General features: G+C 45.2%; 2 protein-coding genes across 12 annotated transcripts in view; one reads left to right on the plus strand and one right to left on the minus strand.

Annotated features, from left to right (window-relative positions):
- The window catches only part of PPFIA2 (PTPRF interacting protein alpha 2), a 293,474-nt gene extending 278,494 nt beyond the window's left edge, over positions 1-14,980 (plus strand). For 7 of the 8 annotated variants that reach the window (XM_079991806.1, XM_079991807.1, XM_079991810.1 and 4 more), the window contains 5 exons: positions 343-405; positions 1,669-1,698; positions 3,842-4,017; positions 4,322-4,419; positions 6,125-6,354. In XM_079991806.1, the coding sequence (XP_079847932.1) occupies positions 343-405; positions 1,669-1,698; positions 3,842-4,017; positions 4,322-4,419; positions 6,125-6,321 (564 nt within the window). In that variant the 3' untranslated portion in view covers positions 6,322-6,354. Of the gene's footprint in view, positions 1-342; positions 406-1,668; positions 1,699-3,841; positions 4,018-4,321; positions 4,420-6,124; positions 6,355-6,395; positions 6,465-9,079; positions 9,240-10,995; positions 11,093-13,469 lie in introns of those variants that run through there. The other variant, XM_079991813.1, reaches the window with a different exon arrangement.
- The window catches only part of ACSS3 (acyl-CoA synthetase short chain family member 3), an 81,919-nt gene continuing 71,301 nt past the window's right edge, over positions 7,678-18,295 (minus strand). For 2 of the 4 annotated variants that reach the window (XM_079991826.1, XM_079991831.1), the window contains 3 exons: positions 14,403-14,622; positions 10,916-11,059; positions 7,678-7,884 (listed from right to left, as the gene is read on the minus strand). The gene's annotated coding sequence lies outside the window, so the exon portion shown is untranslated. The remainder of the gene's footprint in view (positions 7,885-10,915; positions 11,060-14,402; positions 14,623-18,295) is intronic. The other 2 variants (XM_079991827.1, XM_079991828.1) reach the window with 2 other exon arrangements.

Genomic DNA, 18,295 nt, shown 5'->3' on the forward strand with positions numbered 1-18,295 from the left:
CCAAAGACCTGAAATAGCATACCTGTCTGCTGAAATAAGAGCCACTTCAACATGCTCTGTGAGAAGTAGTAACAGTTGTGTTTGGAAATGGCAATTGTACTAGTATTCCTTAATATGCATTTAATGGAATTCAGGGGATCACCTCCATATCTTTTTTCAAAGTGGAGGAAGATGAAAAGCAGCTGTCTGAAGTTGTTTCAACTGCTGCTCAACTGAGGCAAGGACATGGTTGTGCTCATTGTGATGCTGTATGCTGTTAACTTACAGTGTTGCTGCCTTTCTTCTTTAACACTGCTTACCTAATGCGGATTCTACCTGCCTCCCTGTGGGCATTGGCAATAGCCCTCAGGCAATGTTTGGGTGACCCATGAAGAAATGGAAACTCTTGCTGCTCCAGCTAAAACGGTTAGTTTCAACAACAGCTTTTCATATTTACTTCAATGTCAAAGTGTGGATTTTACAGTTATCACAATATGTGAATAAGCTGCATATTGTTTTACACAACATTTATTTGAATTTTAAGCTATGTACGCTGAATATTCCATATATACAAGGAGAATGTCACTGTACAGTTAATGTACAGATAATTCATGCCAAAATAAATAAAAACAATAAATGGAGGTGAAGAAATGGTCTGGCTTTTCACCAGTTGCCCAGTGCAGCCTGTGTATATTTAGTCAGAAGTAAGTCCAAATTGTACATAAGGTTGTAACAATAATCACAATTTTGAATTGTGTTTCTATTAGTTTAATCACTTTGTTCATTTTATTTTCTTGGTGCAGCAATTATTGCTGTTTGTTTAACTAGGCTAGACTGGAAATAATTCTCTGTAGTGATATATATTGGCTGAAACTGTCGTTGTGAAAATGTGCATTGACGACAGGTTGTAATGACAACATAGTGCCTGCATTGCTGATGCAGTAACATGCTTTGTGACATAGTGCTAATCCCAGAGGTATGATGGCAGACTGTTTACTTAGGACAAATTCACACCATACATTTAAAGCACTATGGTACCAGTCATGGCTTCCCCCAAGGAATCCTCGGAGTTGCAATTTGTTAAGGGTGCTGAGAATGGTTAGGAGACCCACCTGTTCCCCTCACAGCGCTACAATTCTGAGAGTTTCTTGCAAAGAGAGGTTGACTGTCCACATTGTCAGCTCAGAATTGGTTACCTCTGTCCCATATTCCACCCTTAAGTCTGTCCTTATGCTCACCTATTTCCATTACGTGAATAAATCTTCCCAGTTATATTTACACATTCCCCCTCTCCTTGCCAAATATGAAAGCAATTAAGCTTTGAAAGTAATGATAGACAAAATGAGAATCAAACTGTTCCCATATCAGCTGTTTTGTGTGGCCATGTGGGACATTTCTGTCAGGTCAGTAAATTCCCTCAAAATGTGTACATTCCTCACCGTTTAGATGGGCCAGTGTGAGATGTATTAGGGTAGAGCATGATGTTACTTCTTACCTCACTTTTAATTTTATTAAGAGTATTTTGTTAGCCAGCAGTTAACCCTGCTGTAGGTTGACTTCATTACCCTTCTGTTTGAAACGCACAATTAATGTAAGGCACTGTATCTGTTGTTTTGCTTTTTTGACTCATGCTGTATTTCTTTTTGTGTTATTAACTCACTTTACTAACGGCTGTCCTCAACACTGCAGAAAGAGAATGAGGAAGGCAGCTGGGCTCAGGTAGGAACCTTTTTCAGTGTGACTAACAATAGCTCAACATCTGGCACTAGGGAGCTGTCAGCCCCTTCCACAGAAGAGTTCAGTGCTTGCTCTTCATATTTATTTAAGTATTAGAAGCAAGGGATATTTTAATGGTCTTGTTCTTTTTCCTCTTTTTGTTAAGACAAGCTGGTTTTGTGCTGCTAATTATAACCGAGCCCCAGGCAAAAGCTTCAATGTGCCTTAAAGGGTTAACCTACAATGAATGGACTTCTCTGACTCAAGAATTAATCCCCCCCCCTTTACTGCAAGACAGGCAATCCAAGCTGCTTGGGGCAAGTGATGAGAGAATTGCCTCCATGGGAATATGGATGGGGACTTGATCACCTGCCCTGGAGTGGGGAACTTCTGGACTGTGGGCCTGACTTGGTCTAGCATGGGTCCATGGAACCAAACCCATTGCATCAGTTGCATGAGTTCCCCATGAGGAACCTGGTCATGCAGCCAATCCATGCAGAAAGCCAGCTTGGAGTATCTGCCTATCGGCTGATCAATAACGACTTGAAGCCCCACTTTCCTTGATTTTTCTTCTGTGGCATAACTTGTCATAAAGGTAAAGGTACCCCTGCCCGTACGGGCCAGTCTTGACAGACTCTGGGGTTGTGCGCCCATCTCACTTAAGAGGCCAGGGGCCAGCGCTGTCCGGAGACACTTCCGGGTCACGTGGCCAGCGTGACATCGCTGCTCTGGCGAGCCAGAGCCGCACACGGAAACGCCGTTTACCTTCCCGCTGGTAAGCGGTCCCTATTTATCTACTTGCACCCGGAGGTGCTTTCGAACTGCTAGGTTGGCAGGCGCTGGGACCGAGCAGCGGGAGCGCACCCCGCCGCAGGGATTCGAACCGCCAACCTTTCAATCGGCAAGCCCTAGGCGCTGAGGCTTTAACCCACAGCGCCACCTGCGTCCCCATAACTTGTCATACTACAAGGCAAAAAATGTGTCTCCTGACATCTTAGTGATATCAAGTGATTGCCAGGTGATCAGGGCTCCCCCCACCTGTGAAAGTAGCCCTCGGGGATTAAGGGATCCAGTTCCCTGCTGCTGCCCCTTCCATTACCATGGCTGCTTACTATTGCCTTATGACTACATACTATTAAATGTGTCATATTGGCTTTGTTTATTTTTGGTGCTAAACAGAGGACCAGTGCTACAAGTATTTAAGAAACATAAGCAGTATGGTGTGGGAGAAGTAGGGACTTTCGTTTCAAGCAGTGGGATTTTTTCTCCAGCAGGTCCCTTTGCCAGCTTTTCCACAAAGTTCCCTACCCTTGTTATAGGCAATGGCTTGTGGGTTCTCTTCAGTGCTGACATCTGAATGAGAAGGATCTACAATACATGCCTGCTAGAATCTGAAACCTTTGAAGGCCAGTCTACACATTATACCAGCCACATGGAGGCCAACTGAAATGATTTTTCCATGGCAGTTCCACAAAACTAAAATAACACCACTTCATCTCTCAAGATAATTTTATTAGGATTAGATATAAATCCATTGTATATACTTTGCCAGCCTATTACTTACATGCCAAACCTTGTTTTGGCTGAGGTTTCAGAAGCTTCTGAGAGCCAGTGTGGTGTAGTGGTTAAGAGCGATAGTCTCGTAATCTGGGGAACCGAGTTCGCGTCTCCGCTCCTCCACATGCAGCTGCTGGGTGACCTTGGGCTAGTCACACTTCTCTGAAGTCTCTCAGCCCCACTCACCTCACAGAGTGTTTGTTGTGGGGGAGGAAGGGAGAGGAGAATGTTAGCCGCTTTGAGACTCCTGAAGGGGAGTGAAAGGCGGGATATCAAATCCAAACTCTTGAAAGTTTTGATTTCTGATATAGATGGTAGGAATCACTCGTCATCATAGGATGTCTTTCTCCTGTGACAAGAAAGGGCCTTCATGGATAATATTGCTTTATATTTCCTTATTCCTTCTCTGCGCCTGTTTGCTAGACTAGGAATGCTGATTGTTGATTAGAGCTGATCAAATGATATTATGGCATACATAGAGTACTACCTAATATTACTAACAAAACTGGAACATCAAGAGAAGTGCAATTGTTCTATACTATGGACACTAGTAATATATTTTCCTATTCTTCACCACCTTCCACCCCAGACTCTTGCTTATGGTGACATGAATCATGAATGGATTGGTAATGAATGGCTTCCTAGTCTGGGATTGCCACAGTATCGAAGTTACTTCATGGAGTGTTTGGTAGATGCAAGGATGTTAGATCACCTGACAAAAAAAGATCTCCGGGTACACTTAAAAATGGTGGATAGCTTTCATCGGTGAGTTAGCACATTATCTTCATTTATTTATTAATTATTAAAACCATGTTTATGCTACTTTTAAACCAGAATAAAAGTGCTGATATTACCAAAGCCAAATGTTTCTATCTGGGGAAAAGATATATAAATTATTTCCACAGTTTGTCTCATGAACAGAAAGAAGATGTTTAAGGTATACAGTAGACAGTTTACAGTATTTATAAAATGTTTTAAGTGGAGCTTTTCAAATGCACAAAATCTTCTAATTTGTTTACTTTCACTGCAAGTTGCCTTATAATGTCGTCTTCCCCACCTTAAATAACAGAACAAGTCTGCAGTATGGAATCATGTGTTTAAAGAAACTGAATTATGACAGACAAGAACTAGAAAGGAGAAGAGAAGCAAGTCAGCATGAAATAAAAGGTAATACTTCACTAAAGGAGGATATCTTTAATGCTTGTCTTCTGAATTTTTATTCTATTGGACGCAATAGCCCCAATGTAGTTACCGTATTTTTCGCACCATAGGACGCACCGGACAATAGGACGCACCTTGTTTTAGAGGGGGGAGAACAAGGGGAAAAAATTCTTCTGCTCTCTGCCCAGCGCCCCTTCAGCGAAGCGGCAGGAAGCGCTGCGCAGAGAGTGGGAGAATTTCCCCCCTTTTGTTTTCCCGCTCTAAAACAAGGTGCCGTTTAAGGTGCGTTCAGGCGGCTACCTTGGAAGCCTGGAGAGCGAGAGGGGTTGGTGCGCACCGACCCCTCTCGCTCTCCAGGCTTCAGGTTCCTTTCGACCTGCTCTTTGGGGCTGGCGGGGGAAGCCCACCACCAGCCCCAAAGAGCAGGCCAGGGAGCAGCGGCCATAGGCGCGCGTCACCTCTCCAGCCGGGAGAGGGTCGCGGGGGGCTGCTTTAGCCCCGCGCGTGCTCTCCCGGCTGGAGAGGTGACGCGCGCCTATGGAGGCTCCTGCCATAAACGCGCATCACCTCTCCAGCCGGGAGAGGGTCGCGGGGGGCTAAAGCAGCCCCCCACGACCGTCTCCCGGCTGGAGACGCGGGGCTGGGGCGGGGGACGCCTGAGCTTCCCCCTCCCCCAGAACGGGACCCAGGGCCTTGCCGAAGCTGCGCGCAGCTTTGGCATCGCTCTGGGAGCTTGCGGGGCTGGGGGAGGAGGAAGCCCTCCGCCAGCCTCCAAACCATGTCGGGAGACAGCGGGAGGGCGCGCTGCACCTCTCCCGCTGTCTCCCGAGTTTGCGGGGCTGGCGACGGGGAGGAGCAGGCTTCTCCCCCCCGCCAGCCTTCTAGCCAAGTTGGGGGACAGCGGGAAGGGCGCGCTACGCCTCTCCCACTGTCTCCCGAGTTTGCGGGGCTGGTGATGGGGAGGAGCAGGCTTCTCCCCCCCGCCAGCCTTCTAGCCAAGTCGGGAGACAGCGGGAAGGGCGCGCTACGCCTCTCCCACTGTCTCCCGAGTTTGCGGGGCTGGTGATGGGGAGGAGCAGGCTTCTCCCCCCCCGCCAGCCTTCTAGCCAAGTCGGGAGACAGCGGGATGGCGGCGTTCCGCCTCCCCGCTGTCCCCCGAGCTTGTGGGGCTGGCGGTGGGGCTCTCCTGAAGCCTGGAGAGCGAGAGGGGTCGGTGCGCACCGACCCCTCTCGCTCTCCAGCTTCAGCGAAAGCCTGCATTCGCACCATAGGACGCACACACATTTCCCCTTCATTTTTGGAGGGAAAAAAGTGCGTCCTATGGTGCGAAAAATACGGTATATGAACAAGTTCTCTCAGGTTTAGAATGGGTTTCACTAAAATGAAATAATTCCTCGAGGCTAAGCAAGAAACTAAAAGTTTATCCATTATTAGATGGAATCAGCATAGACTTATCAGCACATTTCAAGGAAATGTAGCCATCATACAAATTAACGGGAATTTTAAAACACAATATATCTGAACAATGCAACATTTAATTACAAGTCTCTTGAAATTTCCTCTTATTGTATTGCTGTTTTTTGGATTTGAAAAGTCCATATAATGAAATTTCTATATAAATTCAGAACTGGTTCAGCTTAGCCCTCCATGCATTCTTGCACTTCTGAAAGTTCAGCCATTGGGAAAATACTTTTCTCCCTCCTTTTCACAGATGTGTTAGTATGGAGTAATGACAGAGTCATACGCTGGATACAAGCAATTGGATTGCGAGAATATGCAAACAATGTGTTAGAAAGTGGGGTGCATGGATCGCTCATAGCACTGGATGATAACTTCGATTACAGCAGCTTAGCTTTGTTATTGCAGATTCCAACACAGAATACCCAGGCAAGTAAACTAAATTGCTAATTGTAATTATTTCCCATGGATCTTAACTTTTTTTTAAAAAAATTGCTTCAATTGTTTTATTTGGTTAACCATAGGCACGGCAGATCCTTGAGAGAGAATACAACAATCTGTTAGCACTAGGAACAGATAGACGACTTGATGAAGTAAGTAATTTTATTTATACTTAATAGGTAGCAGAGAATATGAAATGGTTGATTTTGGTCCTCATATATATATACACATACCCCTGCTCACTTGGCCCACTAACCCTTAGTAAGCTGGAGATTCTCCTTCCCAACCCATGCAACTATTAAGCTAACTTTTCCCCTTTTTGGGGCCACTTCACTCTTCTATTCTGCAGTCCTGCTTTGTACCCCCTTTTCCCTTCACCTGCATGTCTCTTCCTCCTCCTCCCCTCTTCTTGTGCTATTTCCTCCCCCCTGCACACAAACCACTCCCATGGTGACTGTGACGTTAACATAGAGAACGCTGGAGGTGAAATAGTTAAACAGGTTACCCAATCAGACCCAGGGGTGGAGTCAGAGGGACTATAAAATCAGCTCTGGGAGGGGCAAAGGGGGGAGTTTGTTGGGAGTTGGGTGGTTGGTTGGAGTGGGAGTGAATGGGGATAAAATTTGTGAGTAGGCTGAGTTAGTGTAGCGAAATAAGCTGAGTCAGGAATAGTTAGGAAATAGGAAGACAAGTAAATATCTGAGGTGGTTTAGTGAGTGAGAACAGGTAGTGGAAGTTATAGGTCTGGATAGGCAACCCATGATTGTAATTGACTGATACCGTTTATGAAACCACACACTTGTTAAACTGCAATCAATAAGCAAAACTTTATGTTCCAATTTAACCCTGACTGGACTCAGTATTGTACCAGATAGGGCCTGGGTGGTGGCAGCGAGAAATCAAGTGGTGGCACAGAGATCAATAGACAGTGAAACGTCTGGGGACCCTGTGTGGTCGCCACAGAGACCTCTTGCATCTTCCGTACATTGCAGCTAAGCCCCCATTTCACATTCGACCCAACCATGAAGCCGCCATCTCCTCTTATTCTTCAGACCCTTTCCCATGCCTTCTGCTCCCTCCTTTCATCTCTTTACTCCACCCTCCTCCTTTCTTCTCCTTTGTACACAGATCACCCCATTCCCATGGCTTCTCCTATCTATTGTATAGGTCTCTTTGCACCTACACACCATTATCACCTTCACCTTTTCCCCCCTTCCTCTTTTTGTTTTTTAACTTTCCCTTCACACAGATCACCCCCACTTTCAGTCTTCCTCCTCTCTCATTCTGCAGTCCCCTTTGTGTACACAGCCCATACTGATATGTTAATGTATCCTTATGATGACTACAATGTTAAGAAAAAGCCTGTCAGTTTTAGAAGAGTTTAATTCAGTTGATGAATGTTGTACATACATGGGTGTTTTCTTATTAATGAAATATCTCTTTTAACTACAACATTGAATCTTGAACTTCCGTGTTGAAGGCAGCACATGGTACCAGGAAATACATGATTGTGGAGAGGTACTGTAGAATATTTAAGGGCTTCACATCCTTGATCTCTCTCATATGAGGCAGCTGAGGAATGGGAGAGGAAGAAGTTTGAGAAAGCCATATTTTTATTTTCAGTTACTCTTTCTTCTTGCTGTACTCAAACAATGGCAGAGGTTTGAGCAAAGCAGGAATGGAAGGACACTGAAAGGTTGCTGTTTATATCTATAAATCTATATCTATCTATCTCTTAGACACACACACACACACACACACACAAAACCCACCAGATTTAACAAGGAAAAATAGCAGTGATGGGTACAACACAGAGACTTTCCCAACTTCCTCCTTGCTATACTCAAGCTTTGTTTTAAACCTGCAGTTCCCCCAGGTCGCTCTCTGCTCAGTCTAGTCAAAATTCTGCCATTCTTTAAAATTCCCTCTCCATTTTTCTATTTCTGCTTTATTCAAATCTCTGCTGTTCCCTCTGTGCTCCTTCCACCCCTTCTTTACTCAGTCTTTTACTGCTGAGAAGCCTGCCTTCTCTTTTGCTCTCCTATCCCACCCTGACTTCATGCAAATTCAGGATTGTGATGAAATACTGCAAATCCTCCACTGAAGGCTGTGCAATTACAGTCTTACAGAACACAGCTTTTAGTAAAACAAACAAACAAACAACTAAACATACTAGTCAGTTTCATTAGTTGTGGCCCACCCACCTAGCCCCATTTTTTGATTATATTCTTATTATCACTGTTCACATAGGACATTTTAGATAGGCATACATCATCCCTCTTTAATCTTTTGGTGATTTGTTAAATAATAAAACCACAGAGCTATATTAGTTAGAGTATCTCAATGGTGGGAGGGCAGCATATAATCTCCCCAGCACTCCAGTCAGCATCTTCCTACCCTTTGGGTCCAATGGGGATCTTATCAAAGGATGAGTTGAGGGTTATTTATTACATTCCATTTAATGCTCTGTTGTGCACATCCTATATTTCAGTGTCTCTATCTGGCTCACTTTTTCACTGTGTTCTGGCCATAGAGTAACAATGCCTATATATGGACCATTTTATCAGGCTATGTTCAAAAGGAATGATAAAGCTATACATTGGCCAGCCTTAAAACAAGATTTCCTTGTTAAGTATCTGTTTCTATTTGTAACGAGCAGAAGTCTGCCTTTCTACTGATAACTATTCCTCAACTGTTCAGTTTTAACTACCCAGAAGACTAGCTTTCAGTTTTAGCAAAATTAAATACTGTATTTGTGTGTTGACAGAGTGATGACAAGAATTACAGGCGAGGTTCTTCCTGGCGAAGACAGTTTCCCCCACGTGAAGTCCACGGAATCAGCATGATGCCTGGCTCCTCAGAAACACTGCCAGCTGGGTTCAGATTAACTACAACATCAGGACAGTCACGAAAAGTGGCAACTGATGGTATGGGGCTAACGCTTATTTTCATAGCTAAAGGTGTCTAAGCATTCATTATCTATGTGGAAGAAAATATGCCGACCTTGCATAAGCAATATAGCCAGCAGCAAAGCATCACTGACTTAGGTGCTGGTAGGTGTGAAATATTTACACATAAAATGTGTTAAGAGATGTAATACTAAACCATGGTGTCAGAGCTGCCCGAGGTCCCAGCTCACAAAGGACCAACGCCAGTTCGTTGTTATATACAAAAGTCTTTATTGAAGTTCAGTTTCGATTTCAAAGCGGCGCGCAGCTCTACGTCTCAAACTCTAGACCGCTGGAGCTCCGTCTGAATCTCCTCCCCCCAGACACCAGTTTAAGACTCTAGCCTTGCTCCACCTCTTCCTTTGCTCTTTCCTCCTTTGGGTCCGCCTGTCCGCTGGGGTCTTGCCCTTTCTAGACTCTTCTGACGCTGAGTCCCCTGAGTCTTCCCCCTGCCTCCGGTGGGCTTTAGGACCTGGTTCCCAATCCGGGTTTTCTGCTGTCCCGCGCGCCTGTACATTTGAACTTGGCGCGCGCGCCCAGCCAGCAACCTTCCTCCTGACCGTTACACTGCTCCTGTCACTGCTTCCCCCTTCGGAGAGGCTAGCTGGACCTGACTTCCCCTCCGTTCCCTCACTCTCCGATAGAGGCGTGGTCAGTCCTGACTCATCTTCTCTCCCTGCTGGAGGAGACGCTGGCCCTGATACATGGGACTCTTCCCCCCCACTACGCTCTGGTGGGGGAGCTGGTCCTGATCTCTCGCTGCTGCTTTGGGAGTCCCCGCTGGCCCCTTGCTTCTGGTGTGTCCCCCCTGGGACCCCCCTTACCCTGGCCCTCGGCGCCCCCCTCTGGGAATCTTCTGATTCGCTGGAGAAGCTCATGGAATCTCTCGTGCCACTGTCATACTCCCCTACGCTGCCCTCAGATTCTTCCCCTTCGCTCTCCATTTCCTCTCTCCCCTGTGCCTCTGCTCCTGAGTCCCTGACACATGGTTTAGCGGTACATGAAAGAGCTGCAGTAAACCTTGGGCTCATATGCTTGTCCCCATGCCCCACACCTGCTTTTACACAGTTTCAAATGCCTGGAAGGGGTGAATGTATTTTTCATTTTTATATTTATAACCTGCCCTTCATCCATACGGCTACAACTAATTGGGCTAAGAAGCAGTACACACCTTTTTTCCCCAATTGTCTCATATCATGAGAAGAGCAAAAAGAGAACCTCCCCCCCCCCCAACCACATGGTCTGTCTGCTGTGTCTCCTGTTCCAGCAGATATCCATATATGGGTGTGAATGAATGAATTTACTTTATTCGGTCACAGACCAGCATAAGCAAAACAGCTAAATAAATAGCATAACATATGGGTGTAATGGTCAAATAGGTAAGGTATATACAAATGCCCTGATAGCATGGTCAGAATCTTGTTTTAAAAAATCTGGGACACAGATCAGGCACTCTGGATATATACCCTTTTTGAACATTAAGTGTACGTGTGCGCATCTGAAGTGCGACAGGTGCATTCTCTCTGCAGCTGTACCCTCTTGTCCCAGTCCCTAGTGATAACTACTGAGTACTATTTTTAACAAATGAAAATCGAATGGGGGCAACCGTGCAATCCACACTAAATAAGCTTCAAGAGTTGGGTCACAGAGAATACCTTACAGAGTGGGCTACGTGTTTTTTTCCTCTTCCTCTAATTCCAAGGTTCTTCTTGTTGTTTTGGTTATCAACTTGCAGTGGCGTCAGCGCGGTTGCAGAGACTAGACAGCTCGACAGTTCGCACGTATTCGTGCTGACAAGGCTGGCATGGAAAAAAGAACGGAGGTGAACTCATGTGAGTAATTAAAAAGCTATCTTATTTGTTGTTGGGGTGGAGTGGGCAGAACTGAAGCAATAACCATAGCAGTGTAGGGTTCTCTCAAAGGGCCTAGGAAGTTCTCACTGAAGTACGTCCGGGCACTGGGATAGTGAAGGTATGCCTGGGCTATACAACTTCTGACTATTCTTACACTTTGTCTGCACATTAACAGCATTGAGCAATAAGCAGCTGTGAGTTCTCAACATCTAAGCCTTGGAATGAGACTCAAATTAATCTAAGGAACCTGCCTGCAGCCTAAAGAGTAGAACAGGGTATAGAGGACTAGGGCTGGGTGATAACTGGTTTTTAACATTGTGATGTATCAGTAGCTAAAACAACAGTGTGTGAAGTGTATCTTGGCTGCTGCTTCCTCAGAAGCAGCTGAAATACATCACCCAGTCCCATGCCCCTCAGCTGATCAAGCTTCTCCCCTCTGGCTGACATGAGTGGGAGGGGGCTTCCTCAAACCACTCAACGGAGGGGTGGGAAGCCTCCCATACTGCTCTGGCAGCTTCCACAAGCCAGAGGCAGGGCTTGGTTGCTCCAGGAGTGACTGACCAGAAGAGTACACCCTGCACAGGCTGCACACCCACCACTGATCAGCTGATCATGCCCCACTCTGGCTCCTGTGATCCAGGGGAGGGGAGAAACTGCTCCATTGAGGAGCATGTGAATATTTCTTTTCCATAAACCCCAATTTACTTTCCTCTGTTTTATCATGTGTCTTACTTCTGCTCCTTGAGCATAGCTGGGTGGAATCCAGAGTGGCTGGAGCAACCCAGTCAGATGGGTGGGGTACAAATAATAACAGTCACACAATTTTTGACACTGCAAAACACCACCTTCAGGGCAAATGTCAACCATGCACTTTCAGCAGAAAACTAGCATAGGACCCCATCCACATTTGAAGCAGATTCCAGCACCGGGCCCCAAGATGGATTTCGCTCCAAAATAAAAGCGGCCAGACAGAGCACACTTGTTTACACACATCATTAATGCCATGTGTAGTTTAGCTCTGAATGGAGGGGGGGGGGGAAGAAAGCTTTTCCTTTCTCCCAAGCAAAAAACATTAAACCAAATGAGGACAAAAACACTGAAATGGAATAGCTTGTAATTAGAGCTATGTAGGCTGTTGTTAGCATGCCAAGGGTATGAAATTGAGTGCCCCAGAGCATTACAAATTTCACTGCAAGTTCAGATAGCAAAGAGCCAATGCTTGCAAATATCAGACCTATGATTATCCAATCTACTGCTACTACCACAGAGTCAGCCATTGCTTGAGAATACAAATTCTAAAATTAGGAAATACAAACAGCACTAGGCAGACAAAAATAATGTGCTAAAGGTATAGAAAAATGAATCAGTGCAATTTGCAAGGACTACTACTACTACTACTACTATTTAAGAGTGCAGTCTATGGGTTCATTGCAAATGCCATTGCCCTTGACATTTATTCCACTGGTAGCTACAGTAATTTATGGACCAATACTGTCACCAATGACATCTGAAACATTTCCCAACCGGCATCTATCAAAGGAAACATTCTGCATTACCAACAATCCTACTAGAGAGAGAAAAAAGCAACCCAATTTATTACCTTAAAAAGATGCAAAACAATTAAGATAGTGAAATTCCAACTGGGCTATTTATTGTATTAACATGTCTGCTTCGGTATATTATACAGTGGTACCTCTGGTTACGAACTTAACTCATTCCGGAGGTCTGTTCTTAACCTGAGGTACCACTTTAGCTAATGGGGCCTCCTGCTGCCGCACGATTTCTGTTCTCATCCTGAGGTAAAGTTCTTAACCCGAGGTACTACTTCCAGGTTAGCGGAGTCTGTTTAGTCATACAGTGGTACCTCAGGTTACAATTACAATCTAAATTCTCACAGAAAACAGTAGCATTTACCTTGATTGCTTCAGGTAAAATATGTATACTTAGCTCTGAGTGGTAAAAGGAATCTGGGGCTGGTAGCTCAAAACCTACAAATACTGCCCATGTTTAAATTTCCTTAGTGCCTCAAGACAGCTTTTCCCCATTGTGTCCGCAGCCCGTTTTCTCCACAATAATCCTGCCTGCTTCAAATAATGAGCCTAAGATAGAGATCACCAACCAACCTTTGGGGGGGGCACCACATGCTGTAATCAAGCAGACACCACAACTTATTGTATTGGCTACTCCAGAATGATTTTTTAGCCTAATTTCCATAGAGGGATGAAGAAGGGTGCCCTGCACTGCCAGGGAAGACTTCTGCAGGGCCCACAGGCACCATGTTGAAGACCCTTGGGCTCAGTAACAGAATACTGTAATGGAGTTATTACTGAATGTACTATTTTTTCCCCACCTCTAGATGCCAACTCTTCTACTTTACCTGAAGTGCACTACCACCACGTTATGAAAAGAAGCTTTTTATTCAAGAACAGGGTATAAGGAAGTACACTAGAATATTTATCAGACTAAACTACATGGAGATCTTTTTACAAATTGCGTTTTAAGGTGCAACCTGCCAAGTACTACCATCATGCAACTCTAATTCATTTCAGTGGAGGTAACCTAAGTTTCAGACAGCCCCACTGAAATGACTAAAGAATGTGCAGCAACAGTACTGGCCAGACTGCACCCATTGGGTAGTTCAATAAGGTAATAGTTATTAAGTTTTTTTAAAAAAAATAAAATAAACCCCAATGTATCTATCATAAATTTGAATGAAGTGCAGGAAAGCTTTTATCAAAAGGAGACACTCATTTTTAAACTTGTTTCATCTGTTTTATTGTAAAATACTAGAATTTATGTATTTACTGTGTATGTATTTCTTTTAATATGTGTAAGTCTCATGTAAATGGATATAAATATGATTTTTTAAAAGAAATTAAATCTATGGTACATGGGGTCTTAGTGCAAACACTTGACAAATACAGTGTCAACAATACTGTTTGTATCCTTCCATTCCACCATTTTTACAGTTTTGAATTGTAGCAAAGTCAATTGGATATGTTTAGCAGAATTATTAGATGCTTCAACATGTTCCTACTTTTTAAAAGAAATCTGTCAATATTTAAAGCTCAACACCTGCCTCTGATGATTTACAAAAGAAAGATTTGAGCCAAAAATGGACCTCTAAAGGCAAAACACAATTGTTATATATACTTGTAGAAAAGCACTGTGACGGCTCTCCTTTTTAATATCAACAAGATCAAAAATCAACTATAGGATGTTAACAAGAGACATTCTCCTCAATGGCTACTTATGGACCAAGAAGAAACTAGCTTTTTCTAGGACTCACGTTTTGCCTTCCAAATTCTTCAGATGCTGGCCAACGTTGGCATAGAACAAACATCAAGGGGAAATAAATCCTGATCTTCAAGTTTTCAGTTAATATAGAAAAATGCTGCCCTCCATTTCTTCATTATAATAGGCATTAGACAGCTGATTGTCTAATAACATGTTTATCCAAGACGGCCTTGCTGAGACTTCTCGGAAGTCAACTTTATCAGAGGAACTAACTGAAAGGCAGAAAAGTTAATATATAATGTACAAAAGCTTAGAGGAGAAACTATTATCTGCTGTGGCTTTATTTGGTGGTGTTATTGATGTTTATTCTTTGTTTATATGGGAAGTTTCAAAGTAAGACCTATTTAATAATGTCATTTACCTTCTATTTGCTAATCTCCCGCTGCCTGATCTTAGCTTCAGACCTGTCTTTTGGTTATTCCTTTCAGCAGGTTGATCTGCAAAACATCTGCACGTACATTTGTTTTACTGCGTTTTGTTTTGCTTTTTTTACTTAAACAGACCTCAGTTAACCAAATGGTGACAGATTCTTTTTCTCCCCCCGTTGTCAATAAAAGAAAATCAGTGCTGTTTTATGTGTTCAGTGTCTGATGGAACTGCATGGTGTGTCAGAGCTTCAAATGGAACTTTAAGAGGCAAACATTGCTTCAGGGCTGAATATAAACATAACGTTTTCTATTAACAAGCAAACCAGAATGTGCTTTGAAAGATAATAATGCCGTCTGCCACAAGATGGTGCACTGAACGTATTGCTTCATAGAAAGTAACATACAAAAAGGGTTCCTTCTAAGTAAACTTTGCTACAACCGCCAATACATTGGCTTGATCAATTGATTTCTATGGGATATAACTTAAGATTATCAGACATCCCCATTTCCCGAGGACAGTCCCCAGATTTACAAATCAGTCCCCATACAAAATCCACTGAAGTTGAAAAGTGTCCCCGGATTCATTGAAAAAAATCTGGTAACCTTAATATACTCTGTTGTTGTAACAACTGCTGTAACATGTCTTCAAATTTCCAAACACCTTTTAGACCAATATACAGCTGGAATCAAAGATACTAGCAACCTGGTAATCTAATTCTCTAACCGCTGTTTGCTCCTGAGCAAGTTAGTTAAGTCCCATTGATATAAGTATGATTAGTTTTGGTTTGGAGTCAATACACTATATAACAGCACAATATAATCCTATAAATAGGGAAGGTGATTTGAATTTAAGGAGGCTTACCTATGGGTAAGTATGTAGGACTGCAGCCATAATGAATTTTTGCTGAAGCCTACAGAGGATGCGGGTGGCACTGTGGGTTAAACCACAGAGCCTAGGACTTGCCGATCAGAAGGTCGACTGGACCCAATTGTCAGGGGTCCCTTTACCTTTACAGATGCCTCAGTTTCTTTTCTAGCTACCATGTGTCCTAGAATAGAGTTAAGACTACTATGAAATACACCAGGCTTCCTCAACTTCAGCCCTCCAGATGTTTTGAGACTACAATCGCCATCATCCCTGACCACTGGTCCTGCTAGCTAGGGATCATGGGAGTTGTAGGCCAAAAACATCTGGAGGGCCAAGGCTGAGGAAGCCTGAAATACACTAATTCTAATAGTAGTTGCAAAAACAATATTACTTTTCAGTAGACAACTATAGCAAGAGCTTCTCTTCTTTCCACACAAAGGTGCTGAGTAGAAAATAGATGAATTAAGTTTTTATTTCTCTTCTGCCAAAAACTGATGGGTATATTTCTTCCCTGCATAGGCACACAGCACCCTACAAGTGGGGAAGGACCTATTAGCTATAAGGCTCAATAATACCTGTCAGGGGTTCAGGGAGAGAGGCGCAGAGGAGGGAGGAGACCGAGAGTGAGGGAGAAGGATTCCAGCCTGACGAGGAAGAGGACGACAATGACCCGAGATGGTCCATGAGTCCGTCCAGTGAATCGGAGGATTCCCAAAAGGGAGCCCCCCTGGTCAAGCCAAGGGGAGCCCAAGGGGGAAGCAGTCAGGAGCAGGGGAACGTAGGGGGAACCGCCAGTGGGAGTTGGAGATCGAGACCTGCTTCTCCACCGGAACGGAGTGAAGAGGGTGGAGTTACCAGTGTGTCGGGAGGAACAGAACAAGGAGCAGAGGGGGGAAGGAGATCGGGGCAAGACGTCCTGCCGGAAGGGGCGGAAAGCAGTACCGGGAGCAGTGTGGCTGTTGAAAGGAAGGTCAGGAGCAACGTACGCGCGCCAAGTTCAAATGTGGAGGCGCGCGGAAGTGGGGAGAGCTCTGGGGAGGAGCCTGGTGCTAAAGCACGAAGGAGGGGGCAGCAGGCAGGAGAAGACTCAGCCTCTGGGGAGTCCCGGAAAGAGGGAACACAGGGGGGCAGGAAGACCCTGCGGAAAAGGAAGGAGAGGAAAAGGTGGAGCAGCACAAGCCTCTTAAATTGGTGCAGGGGAGGGACGGACTCAGAGGGGACTTCTAACATCTAAGGGTAACAGATGTGGAGCCACGGAGTTTGGATGTAATGACGACAATGATCTTCAATAAAACCTTTTGTATATAACTTGGGCTGGACTTTGGTCCCTTGTGAGCTGGGACCCAGGGTGGCTCTGACAGTAAGTCCCCTCCAAAGAACGCAAAAATTTTTTTTTGCAAAGCTCACGAACGGTGACAGCCATGAGTGCGGAGGAGCAGTTGACAGCTCTGCGAACTACAGTTTCCGAACTCACTGCTGCAGTCCTTGCGTCTCAGAAGAAGCATGACGAAATGGAGAAGCGCTGCCAGGACCTGCAAACCAGGTGGGAACGTGCAAGCAGGGAAGGGTTCCCAGGGTCCAGATCAGAAGGGATTGGACTTGGACGGAGGGGGGGCAGCCTAGTCACCCACTTCGATGGGAACCTGAAGCACTACCCCAGTTTCAGAGCAGACGTTTTGTATGCATTGCACTTGCTTCGCCATGACTTTAAAGATGAGGAGGAGAAAGTGGGGTTTATTGTTTCTCACTTGCATGGGCCGGCCAGAGACTGGTTGCGCAATTTGTGGCGTGAAGATAGCCCTGCCCGCCGCGATGCAGATGAATTCATTAAAGCAATGGATGCCTGCTTCCAGTCAACTGTAGATGTGGATCTTGCACGCAGGGAAATTTTTGGATTGCGGCAAGGCAAAGCCACTGTGCGTCAGTACCATTCCAGATTTTTTGCTTTACTGACTGCGCTAAGCTGGGAGAAGGATTGTGCACCTGTGAGGGATTTGTTCTGGGAGGGGCTCAGCGGTCCCATTAAGGATGAACTTGCCAGGGGAGACAGACCCCGGACCCTGGAGGAGCTTGTGCAGAGGGCTTTGGCGATTGGGATAAGGCACGAGGGACGTCCTTGGCACACTGAGGAAGAACGTCAGGTGCGTCCACCAGCGAGGACGTCTTCTTTCATCCCCAGGGAGTTCAGTCAGTCACATCCTTCGCCACTGGGGAGGCAGGGGGAGGAGCCCATGGAACTTGGTGGTGCTAAGGCTCAAGCAACAGCCAGAGCCCCAGCTTCCGGTGCAGTAAAGGCACAGCCTCCTAGAGGGACCAGGAAGTGTTACATTTGCGACAGTGCACAGCACATGGCGAAAGAGTGTCCCCAGAGGCTGCAGAAACACACTGCAGCTTTAGCAACTGTTGCAGCAGAAATGATGCAAGCAGAGCAACCTCAGGGAAACGACAGTGCCTGGCTGGAAGCAGAGCTGCTGGGGCTCAGCCAGGCGAATCTGTAGAGCAGTCCCCAGCGCTTTTGCAACGCACAGACCCTTTACCACCCAAGCCAGCGGTGCAGCTCACTGCAACACTTCAGTTGCCGAATGGAACCACCCTGGAAGTCCCCATCACGATTGATTCTGGGAGCAACGCAGATTTTGTGGGGACGCA

Source organism: Podarcis cretensis, assembly GCF_951804945.1.
Source record: "Podarcis cretensis genome assembly, chromosome: 10".
Lineage (NCBI taxonomy): Eukaryota > Metazoa > Chordata > Lepidosauria > Squamata > Lacertidae > Podarcis > Podarcis cretensis.